Consider the following 12306-nt stretch of genomic DNA (forward strand, 5'->3'; position numbering starts at 1 on the left):
TGGTTTCCGTATATATGTAAAGATATATACGCAAATATTGTATTATATATATATATGTATATATATATATATATATATATATATATATATATATATATATATATATATATATATATGTAAGAGGCTTCGATAGTGTCCCAGTGGTTGCAATAGTATCCCAGGTAGTTGCTAGGGTGTTGCTAGGTGGTTGCTATTGTATCCTTGATGGTCATTAAGGTGCTGCTAATTGGTTGCTATAATATCCCAGGAGGTTGCTAGGAGATGCTATGGTATTTAAGGATATTGCTAGGGTGCTGCGAAGTAGTTTATATAGCATCCCAGAAGGTTGCTAGGGTGTTGCTAGGTGGTTGCAGTATTATCCCATGTGGTTGCTAGGATGGATGCTATGGTATTCAAGGTTATTACTAGGGTGCTGCTAAGTGGTTTCTTTGGTATCCCAGGTGGTTGCTAGGCAGTTGCAATGGTGTTTCTACAGTGTTACTAGTGGTATATATATATAACCAGACTGCCTGTTTTGAAGTCATTGTTTTTGTGATGACATTAAAGCAGTGACCACAGCAGTTTAACTCCACCCACTCACATAATGGACGAAGGGGTGAACGCTATGTTTTGAAACTTTAACACTGTTTAAATACTACACTCTTTAAAAAGATGAAGAAAGTGGTTCTATATGGAATCATGAACACTTTCAATGATTAAAGGGTTCTTTGCATCATTGCTACAGACTGATGGAGAATGTGTTGTGTGTGGTTCTACATAGCATAGTTTGATATGTTCAGCTTGTTACAGTAGAAGAACGCTTTTTGGTGTTATATAAAAACCCTTTTCCAAAAGGTTCTATACAGAAGCATGTACAGCATATTCTCCATCAATCTGAAGAACAATTCCATGATTCAAAGAACACAGAGTTCTTTGAGTGTTCATGACTCTATATAGAACCACTAAAGTCCAACTTTCAGAAAGGTGAGAGAAATGAGTTGTGAGGGGCTCTTTAACGCAGCTGTCGCGCAGTGGACAGTGTAGTGGAGCCGCAGTTCTGCGCCGCTGCGGTGTTCTGCTTACAGAGTTGGCCTGTTTGCGGGCCTGGTTGATGAGCTCCTTGATCTGAGAGATGTTCTTGCGCAGGTTGTCCTGCAGCTGCTGAATGGGCTTCAGTTTCTCCAGCAGACGGTCGGCCTCGTCCTCCAGGTCCTTCACTTTAGCGCCCGCTGCGTGGACTGAGCGCAAAGAGGGAGGAAGATTTAAACCAATTACGCTGACGTAAACAGCTCATCTACAGTAGCTGTCATGAGAAAATGAAGAAGGAAAATAGGAAAATAACACACAAAGAAGGAGGATAAGGGGGGGAGGGTGTGCATGACGTGTTCAGTGGATTATTTAGTAAGGCAGGATGGTGTTATTGAAAGGACGAGATGACAGAAATATGACTCAGTGTGCATTCACGATTAGCATAATCTCAGCTAAAGCGCACATTAGGCTAACGAGCTTAGCGATGCCTTCAAAAAGAGGCTGCTTCAACCCTGCTGGGCGAGAACAAAGAGAGGAGAGAAGGGAGACGAGCAGCTCGGTTATCTCTCTCTCTCCGCTGGCTGGAGCGATGAGCATGCATCTGCCTGGATGAGTGCGCAGCATGCCGAAGCCGAAGAGCATGAAGGGTCTTAGAGTGTGAAGGAACGTGAAGCGTAGGAACACAAACTGGGATACATACTGATCGCTGTCGACGTTCGAAATAAAACGGTGGGGAGAAAAAAAAGAACATATATGATCATTGAGGCACTTGTTTCAAATCACACAGGCTTCAAAGCAGACAGGACAGCATTCAAGGAAAGTTCTACGTGATAAAAACGTCTTACGCCACTACGAATATTCTGCCAATGATCCTCTAAGCAGCCCAACAGAGGTTTTGACCAGCAGACGGCTAAGATTTCAGCGCTGACTAGACAGGAGAACATTTTTTACACTGTTTTAATACAAAATGAGAATATTTTCTTTGTTAGTTTATAATATCATACGTCACTGCTGTCAGAACAAAACCTCGTATCTCCAAAATGGTGACTTTACAGGAGAAGGAAAAAACACAGTTTATTTTTAATGTAAGTCAATGGAACCAGACTTTTTACCAAGTAAGTTTTTCATTCATCATGAAATTTGCACACAATACATAAGACAACAGGCATTTTCAAATTATGGAAAAACTGGAAAAATGAAGATACAAGGTTTTGTTCCGACAGCAGCGAAATTATTTCAAGAGCTGTTCCGATTTCTCACGTCAAATGGACACTAGAGGGCAGATTTACTAAGAGAGGTGCTAATTTCTGATAATCTACTGCACTTTGTGCTGGGGGGGGGGCAGATTTTGGGATTTTTCATCTAAGAGGTGCAACTTTTACACAAGATCATCTATTAACATTAACATGGCTGTGCATCACATGTTAACATCCTCTACAAAGAACTTCAATAAGATGTTTTCCTGCAAATTTTACAGCAAAATTTCTTTTCACCTGCTGAATTCCACATATTGGAAAAGAATAAAATATAATACATGCGTAAGTCAGTTTTTAGGGATGTTTACATATTGCTGTGGGAAGAAAACCTTGTATCTCCATTTTTGTCATTTTTCAGTTTTTGGCATAATTTGCCTTTACATTGTGTGTGAATGTCAACATGAATGGACCAAAAGAAATGAACCAAAATGACTCGGAAAAAATTCTGGTTCCATTGACTTACATTAAAAGTAAAGTAGGTTTTTTCCTTCTCCTGTAAAGTTACCATTTTGGAGATACAAGGTTTTCTTCTGACAGCAGCAATAAATTTCTCACATATGTAAATGTTAAAAATTGATGCTATTAAATATTTTTATCTACATAAGTGCATGGATTTTACTATATTGACATGCACACACATTTATATGATGCAATAATATTATTATGTAGTATAATATAAAAATTCGCTGCTGTTGGAGCAAAACCTTGTATCTCCATTTTTTGTTGATTTTCAGTTTTTTGACATAATTAGAAAATACCTGTTGTTCTTTATATTGTGTGTAAATTTCATGATGAATGGACCAAAAGAAACGGCCCAAAATGACTTGGTAAAAATTCTGGTTCCATTGACTTACATTAAAAGTAAAGTAGGTTTTTCTCCTTTTCCTGGAAAGTTACCATTTTGGAGATACGAGGTTTTGTTCCAACAGCAGCGAGCTATAATTGTAATGAGTATGATATGTATTTTGGGAACGTTTTTTTCCATTTTACTCCTCAATTTAGTCGTAAATTGCTTAGACAATCAATATAATATAATATAAATCAAAGTGTAATCATCTAAAATCAGGAGACGTTTTTGAGGCGGGGCAAAAGGTGGATGAAATTTTGCAGGACAGCAAGAATTGGGTCTTATAAATGCTCTTCATGCCAAGAAGACACTCTGATAACCATGAAGCTGAGTGTTGAAGGTGAATATACACAAATGATGAGCTCAGTGCTGCTGTATGATCACTGAACCACTGCAGGGAGTTTTTCTTACTGAATCGGAAAGTAACATTGTAAGGCAAGCCGTCCTCACACTTTTGATGGGCAGTGTTCATGTACACAGCATTAGGAGAACCGTTCTGGCCAAGGGGCAAAACCTCTGCTGGGCAGCTGTAACTGAAATTCTCTTAAGTTTTAAACCTAAGCAGAAGGTAAAAACCGCAGTAAAAGCAGACAGCATGTAATAAGCCGTACTGTTTTTCTCGGGGTCCTGGATCAGGTTGTTGGCCTTTTTCACGTCGTCTTCCAGTTTGCTGTAGTTCCTCTTCAGACCCATCAGGTTGAGGTTCATGTCTTTGAGCCGAGCCAGAACCTCCAGCGCCGTGTCGTTGGCCTCTCCTGCTTTCAGCTTCGTAGCCTGGATTTTAGCCGCCGTGTCTGCAGAGAGCAAAGAGCGAGTTTAGAGGTCTGCCGAGAGGCTTCACACTAAACTTCACGGTGAAATATTAAGAATGTTAGGAGTTTAGAGGTGTCCAAAAGATTTTAATAAACCTTTTGGATATGTTGGGAGCGTAGAAGCCTCTGGAAATACTTTACAGTAAACTTTACGGTGAATTTTGTGGATGAGAATGAAATATCTTGGGAGCTTAGGGGCTTTCAGAAAGATTTTACAAGAAACTGTTCAGTGAAAGCTTAAGAATGTTGGGAGTTTAGCGAAAAGACTGATTTAACATTACAATGTTATATATGTATGTGCAGTATATATATATGTCTGTGATTGACTGGCGACCTGTCCAGGGTGTATCCTGCCTTCCGCCCAATGACAGCTGGGATAGGCTCCAGCACCCCACCGCGACCCAGAAGGATAAGCGGTTTAGATGATGTATGTACGTATATATATATGTATGTATGTATAAGCCATGAAACTTATACTCATATTATAAAAATATACATTAACTACTAAAAATAGGCACCGAGTTGTGTTTTAATCGTTAAATGAATATATTTAATATATTCATTTAATATATAAGAACACATTTAATTTACAATTAAACCTATAGATGTTTAGAGATGTCCAGAACGATTTCACAACAGATGTCCAGAAATATTTTACAATAAACTTTACAGAGGAAAATCAAATATGTAGGGAGCTTAGAGATGTCCAGATGTGGTTTACAATAAATTTCACAAAAGAAAATTATACATAATGAGAGTACAGAGATGTCCAGAGATATTTTACAGTAAACTTTACAGAAAAAAAAAAACAATTAAATATGTAGGGAGTTTAGAGATGTCCAGATGGGTTTCACAAGAAACTTTATAGAGCAAAATGAAATATAATGAGTTTAGAGATGTCCAGAAATACGTTACAGTAAACTTTACAGAGACTAATTAAATATGTGGGGAGCTTAGAGATGTCCAGATGAGATTTACAATAAACTTTACAGAGGAAAATAAAGTATGTTAACAAAAATTAAGCCTCAGTTCACACTTTATAACTGTGTTTCCTCCCACGTCTGCTTCAGTGTTAGGAACCGTCACAAAATTACTCGACGAGAAAGTGGGGCTGTTATTATCATTACTTATTCAATTAGTCGATTATTATTATTATTACTATGATATTAGTTTTAAATCGACATGGTTTAAGTGAAAAGAGGACTGGCCCACTCAAAGTGCTTTACAAAACAGTGATTACTGATACATCCACCTATATATTCACACACACACACACACCGTTGGGGATGGCACGGAGGATCTCCAAGGTTTCGTTCAGGCCCTTCAGCAGGTCTTTGTTCTTGGCGTCTGCTCCTTTGAGCCGGAGCTGCAGAACCCCCAGATTGTCTGCATTCTCTAAGCAAACAGAACAAAACAAACAAGACGTTACTTCTGCTTTGCTCACGCGCCAGAAGGACGCAGGCAGATTCCTGCCTCTCCGCCTGCAGTTGGCCGAGCGCGGCTGGATGCTTTTCATTCCGCTGCTGAGGTTAAACCTCTTCAGGAATAACTACAAATCCTTCAGCAGCAGAGAGCTGCGCTGCGAGGAGCTGCTACAGAAACGCTTTACCTTTAACATCGTTCTCCAGCTTCTTAGCCTCGTTCCACAAGCGCTGGCTTTTCTGCACCGAGCTTCTGGCGTTGTCTTTGAGAGGACCTTTAGGACCTGTGGCCTTCAGAGAGGAAAAGGCACAAAGCCGGTCATTCCAGAGGAAACGCAGAGCACCGTACGCCCACACACACAAAACACTGCACAGAGCACACCGAGCTGCATCTGTCTGCACAAACAAACCAGCTCCACAGGAAAATAGACGCAATCTTGCACAAAGTAATGCAAAGGTAAACAAACCTGAACGTCCTGGTTACAAATGAACACATTGACATTCCATGTGTTTAATACATCCATTGCATTTCCTTCAGAAATTCCTGTTTGCTTGCAGTTTCTTTGATTCAGTTCTCCTTTGAAAATCACACATTCTAAGCTGTTTTACTACGGGCAAAAGAAAAAGGCGGGGGGGGGGCAGTTGAGGCCGAACACCAAGTTCAATCTGAGAATGTAAAATCAGAGAAAACTAGTTCTAACCTACAGATACATAACACATGTGACTTTACAGGAGACCGAGAGTGAAAACGTTCTTTAGTTTTAATGTAAGGGAATGTAAATAGATTTTATTCCGTGTATTTTTGGAGCATTTCTATTGGTCCATTCATCATAATATTTTCACCCGATGTAAAAGGCAGCTGCTGCGTTCAAATGATGCAGAAAAAAAAATCAACCAAAATGGAGATACATGGTTTTCTTTGGACAGTGATGATATATACATATATATATATACTACATAAATATGTCATATTTATAAGACATCATAGTGCCTTTCATAAATATAGTAATACATATGGGATTACACTATTGCACAAAGATACTTTCCATATTTAAGTGTGCTCTCTGTGTAGAGGACATTATATATATATATATATATATATATATATATACATATACATATATATATATATATATATATATATATACATATATATATATATATACACATGTATTTTCATTGTGGGCTGTTTCTTTTGGTCCATTCATCATGAAATTTACACACATTGTAAAGAACAGCAGGCTTATATACATATATATATACATATATATATATATATATATATATATGAGTAGTTACATAATGTATATACGTTGTGTTCTCACCAGTTGTACAGCCTCTATAGCTGTAGCTTTAGCCTCCTTGGCTGCTTTGTCTGCTTCTTCAATGAAGTTTTTAATGTTGGTGTAGGCGTTGAAGGCAGCCGTGGCATTGAAGGAGAGATTCTTAGCCTCAGCCAGAATGCTGCACACACACACACACACACACACACACACACACACACAAACACACATACACACACACACACACACATCATTGATCAAGGTGCTCAAATATTGTAATCCATTATAAATGACTTATTACTTCTCTCACACTGTAATGGGGTTACTTAACATCACTACTCATTACTTTACTTCTGAGTTACTCTCTAAAACCCACACACACACCTTTACCAGCTGTACAAGAGAAAACCTAACAGTCGTTTTCAGTACTTTTTTGAGAAAAGAGCACAGAGATCTTCATCTATCAGTTTCATATTAGTGCGATTAGATGTTTCCATTGCTCACCATGTGTACAGACAGGCGATAGCAATGCCCTAACAACACCTTAGCAACCAGAAACACCATCACAACAGATATTTACATTATCGAAAAACTGAATTCACATTTTTTGCTTTAAATAACGCCAAAAACATACACACTGTAAAAGCAGTTATGTTATGAAACAAGTTTTAACTTTTCAACATTACTAGTTTGTTGAATTGCTAATTTACAGTAAAATACTGGATACCAAGATACATTACTTTTACAGCTGTTACCTAAAATTAATCACAGCTTACTGCAGTAAATGTACAGCAGAATGCAGCTCCATCACAGTATTCAGCTGCTGTTTTTTACTGTCAATACAGTTCAGTAAATGACTCTGAATGTAAAGCAACTAGTAATTAGTAACTTACTGTAATTTTATAGTGAATTTTTTTCATGCAGCTTCATGAGGAGCCACCTGAGATGATTCTCCAGCAGGACTGAGGAAGCTCCTCACCCTGAAGATGCTACACTTGCTGAGCACTTGGCTGCCTGAAAGCCTCTTGGTGGAGGAGGAATAATTTAAAATGAACTTCACTGTTTCACAGACACACAGACACTAACTTGTCGAGGATGTTGGCGGAGTCGTTGAGCTGAGCAGCGTGGCCCTCTGCTCTCAGCAGTAAATCAGGCAGGGTGTTGTCCTCCAGACCTTTCGCCAGTCGCCCCACTTTATAGTCCAGTTGGTCATGCAGTGGACCCAGCTCGTGCTCCATCTCCTCCAGCTCCTAAAACACAGCCGCGATACACAATAAACGTTCATGATAAGACAGATCACCTTCCAGGAGGTCAGCACAGCTTTCAGTTCAATCAGAAATATGCTTGATTGAGGGTCATCCCACCAATTTTTTCAAAATTTCTGCATGATTAATTCATTAAGATGTAAACAGAGTCGTTCAGAGTGGTTTGGTGTGAAATGCTCCTTTTAGAGAGTCAGAACTGTTCACAGTGGTGGTGATAGGAATCAGACGTCCACCTCTAAAAGCTCCCTCACAGAAAGTTACTACATGAAATGGTTATGAATTCACTGCCTGATGACTGAGACACTGTTTTGGGATAGTTTTGAGAAGATTTCGGCCTTAAACTCCATTCATGGTGGAGGGATACATAATATGCAGGGTGCTATGAGGCAAAGTAGTCCCCAAAGAAAACTTATTATTTCAGATTTTCCACTATTTTTCCATCATCAACATTCCATATAAGCTCAGAAGACTCGTGTAGGTTCACTGGTGGTTCTGGATAGTAAATAAAATGTCTATATTTGTGTTGTAGTCATGGCGACCCCTGGTTCCTATCACCACCACTGTAAAGACATCTGAACCATTTCACACCAAACCACTCTGAATCACTCGGTTTACATCTCACACACTGAACTATGCAGAAATTCTAATAGAATTCTAGTTTAAGTGAATGAGACTGGAGTTGTTCCTCATCAGCTATTATTTTTAGCAAAATTAGGATTTTGGATCTCCCAGAAAAAGACCTTTTATCTCTATTTTTGTTGACATAATTTGCAAATGTATTCTTGCCTGAGAAAAAGGAAATTTTGTCCTGAGCACAATAAGTTCACACTGACGTCCAGTGAGCCATCAGTTTTATTACACACTTCTATGACCTAAGAATAGCTCTGCCAGTTTGCATTAAAGTCCCTGTAGTTACTGTATAATAAGCCTCAGTATTTAAAAACACTGAGATTTAAATAGTTGAATCCTAGAAGTTACAGTTTCTGATGGCGATAAAAAGAGGAGGCTGTAATTTTATTAGCAGTTCATTGAAACAAGTGGAGGAACTGTGTGGAAAGTGCAGATTGTAAACTTTCATTAGGCTGTAAGTAGAAGAGGAGATATTTTATTATGATGTATATTTGGTGAAGTGATTGCTCTGCTGTCCTGTTTGGCAGAAAGAAAAAAATATTCTTTATGTTTTTGACTTTTTTGACACAAAACAGACAGAAAAAGACGAAAACGTGTGCTAATCTGACCTCGATGCCCCGGTTGATGTTGTCCGAGAGCCCGTTGGCCTCCTGCAGGAACTTTTCTCCATCCTCCAGTATTCCTTCCGTTTCTTTCTTTCCTTTATTGGTCTGATCCCTCTTTCTCTGTCAGAGTCAAGATCAGTGAGAGTTTCTGTTTTGATGCATGTCAGAACACAAAGTTAAAACAAAGATGAACTAAAATGAGTTACTTCACTTTTTAATGGTATTAACACATCCAAAAAAATAAATTAATAATAATAATAACATTTAAAAAACACATTCAGTACAATGATGAAAGCATAACATTTAGAAAAAGACAGTACACAGCCAAAACAAATAAATAAATAAATAAATAGCCGCAAACTGCCATGACATTTAATAAAAGGCCTTTCTAAATAAAAATAGGCCTCGTTCACCAACCGTTCTTTAGAAGAAGTTTCTTCTTAAACCCATTTACGCAGTTTTGATGAAGATTCTGACATTCAGCAGTGTTTTCTTATCTGTGTTTTGTTCTTAGGTAAGAACAGAATCTACACACTCAAGAGCACAAAGGTGAGAACAGTTCTGCGCTTTAAGAACACGACATGAATCTGACGTAGACTTTTTCTTAGGACCTTTCTCAAGAACTCATTTAAGAAGAAAATGAGGAAGATATTGGAGACTGAGGCCCAGGGTCTTTAAGCTGGGTTTAGCAGAATTCACTGGTTGTGTTTACGCCAATCTGATTAAACACATTCCAACACTCTACTCAACAGTCTGAAGAAAATCTGCGTTTACATTCACACTACAAGTAATCAGATCCAAAATAACACAATGGTGTAGAGAACCACCCAGTGTAGACGTTACCATGACAACCAGCATCACGTGAGTCCAGTCAGAGTGAGATGAGCAGCAGTGAGCAGTGCTTGTGTTTTTAAACACTTTTAAAATGATGTCAGACTCAGGAAAACGTCCTTCACATGTCCTTATTAAAGAAGACCGAGAGGAAGATGTCGTGTTCTGAGACACATAAGCTGGACGGGTAACACTTTCTATGAATGTCACCTTTGTAAGCATCTATAACATATATATGTTATAATGCATTAATAAGGCATTATAAACATGGCTATAAATATTTCTAAAAATGCATTACATGTTATAGCCATGCTTATTATCCATTATGAATTGTTAACATAATGCATTACAAGTACTGTTCATAGCAAATTATAAGAGCTCATAAGTCGTATTTGTCCGCTCTAAGTAAAGTGAAGCGTACTGTACTAAAGCCTCCTCCAGTGTTCAGAGTGAGGCTTCAGGTTGAAGTATTTACTGAAGGATTTACTGAAACACTAAAACATTCACAGTAAAGCACATTACAGGCTTCAAATGTCAGAGTTTAAACTAGAGCTGCATCAGTGTTTTACCCAATGTGGGAAAGGTAATGTTCACCACCGTTAGCTTGGCACTGCCTTAACCCTGCATATCCAATAGAATGCTAGCATAAATTAGCATTACTGTACTGTAGTGCAGTGTAGTGTTACAGAGTGAAGGGTTCTAGTGTTTGACATTAGAACCAGTGAGGGAACAAATTACAATGACAGCACTCGACTGTCTCACCTCTCCCTCTCCAGGCCTTCACTCCACAGTGACTTCACGCTCAGTGTGATGACAGAGGGGGTTCAGGGGAGGGGCTGACTTCTTTGGCACTGACAGTACAATGTTATTAACACTATTTATAATACACTATATAAACAATTCATACTGCATAATAAACAGTGTAATTCAGTGTAATTCATTTTTATAAATATTTATAACCATGTTTATAATGCCATATGAATGCATTATAACATGTTATAGATGTGTTTATAGATGCTTACAAACGTGACATTCAAAGTGTTACCGCTGGACGTCCGTCCCACCGCCGTCTTTTAAAGATCAGAGCATAAACTTCGTCTCCTCTGCAGACCAGTTTCTGCTCCGCCATGCTGAACGGTATAAACTTTCACTATGACGCGACGAACATGATCAGAACGGACTTAAACTTTCCGATAGGGAATGTAATCAGATACAGGCGTTTACACGGATATTATTCTTCTATTTAACGGATTATTTACAGGATTACCCACCTCGATCACTGGGATAGAATCATATTCCGAATGGCCTCAATCGGACTAGACTATTCTGATTGAGGTGTTTACATGGACGTGTTCTATTCAGATTGAGCTATTAGTTGGATTATTAAGGGATTATTAGGCTGCATGTAAACGTGGCTAGTGTCTGTGGATGAGTCCCAGTTTGACCCATCAGCACCTTCAGCAAACTACACTGGACAGACGCTCACAGGAGAACTGATGAAAACATAGTTTGTCCACTCATATGGCTATAAAAACATACACCCCTTTGGTGCTATTTAGAAAAGGTTCTATATAGAACCATATGCAGTACATTCTCCATCAGTACGAAGAACTTTCATAATGTAAAGAGCCCTTTAATCATGCAAAGGGTTATGGGAATGTGGGAAGGTTCTAAGTGGAACCATTTCTTTACTGAAGAACCCTTGAAGCACCCTCTTTTTAAGTGTGTAGCTTGTTTGTATTAGTGTATATTGTGTACCTGCAGGCTGTCCAGGCTGTGCTGGCTGCTGTGGGTCAGCGCCTCAGCCTGTCTGGTTTTGCTCTGAGCCTCGTTCAGGAGCTGCTGAGCGTCGTCCAGTTTGGTCTTGTAGTCCCCCAACTTCTCCCCCACCTCCTCCCTCAGATCCTGAGTCGCCTGGTGAGGGTCTCCAAACAAACGCTTCACCTTCGCAAACAGAGCCTCCGCAGCCCTACAGTGAGTGAGAGAGAGGGGGAAAGAGAGAGAGAGCGAGAGAGAGAGGGGGGGAATAGAAGGAAGAGAGAAAGTGAGAGAGATAGAGGAGAGAGAGAGAGAAAGAGAGAGAGAGAGAGAGAGGAAAGAAAGAGATATAGAGGAAAAGAGAGAGAGGAAAGAGAGGGAGTGAGAGAAAGAATAGAGAGAGAAGAAGAAAAAAGGGAGAGAGAATACAGAAAGACAGATATAGAGGAAGAAGAAAGAGAGATGAAAGAGGGAGAGAGAATGCAGAGAGAGAGGAAAAGAGAGGGAGGAAAAGAGAGAGAGCGGAAAAAAGAGAGAAAGTATGCAGAGAGAGAGAGGAAAGATAGAGATCGAGGAGACAGAGAGAGAGA

At 39.1% G+C, this 12306-nt stretch overlaps 1 protein-coding gene across 1 annotated transcript in view; it reads right to left on the reverse strand.

The window, feature by feature from the left end:
* lama2 (laminin, alpha 2) overlaps positions 1 to 12306 on the reverse strand; it is a 253651-nt gene that overhangs the window by 39393 nt on the left and 201952 nt on the right. The window contains exons 38-46 of the mRNA XM_036582814.1: positions 11717 to 11927; positions 9131 to 9247; positions 7714 to 7877; positions 6670 to 6808; positions 5533 to 5635; positions 5202 to 5318; positions 3723 to 3905; positions 1709 to 1714; positions 1063 to 1217 (exon numbers count right to left, since the gene is read on the reverse strand). Of these exons, the coding sequence (XP_036438707.1) occupies positions 1063 to 1217; positions 1709 to 1714; positions 3723 to 3905; positions 5202 to 5318; positions 5533 to 5635; positions 6670 to 6808; positions 7714 to 7877; positions 9131 to 9247; positions 11717 to 11927 (1195 nt within the window). The remainder of the gene's footprint in view (positions 1 to 1062; positions 1218 to 1708; positions 1715 to 3722; positions 3906 to 5201; positions 5319 to 5532; positions 5636 to 6669; positions 6809 to 7713; positions 7878 to 9130; positions 9248 to 11716; positions 11928 to 12306) is intronic.

The sequence above is a fragment of the Colossoma macropomum genome, unplaced genomic scaffold (genome assembly GCF_904425465.1).
Source record: "Colossoma macropomum unplaced genomic scaffold, Colossoma_macropomum, whole genome shotgun sequence".
In the NCBI taxonomy this organism is placed as follows: Eukaryota; Metazoa; Chordata; class Actinopteri; order Characiformes; family Serrasalmidae; genus Colossoma; species Colossoma macropomum.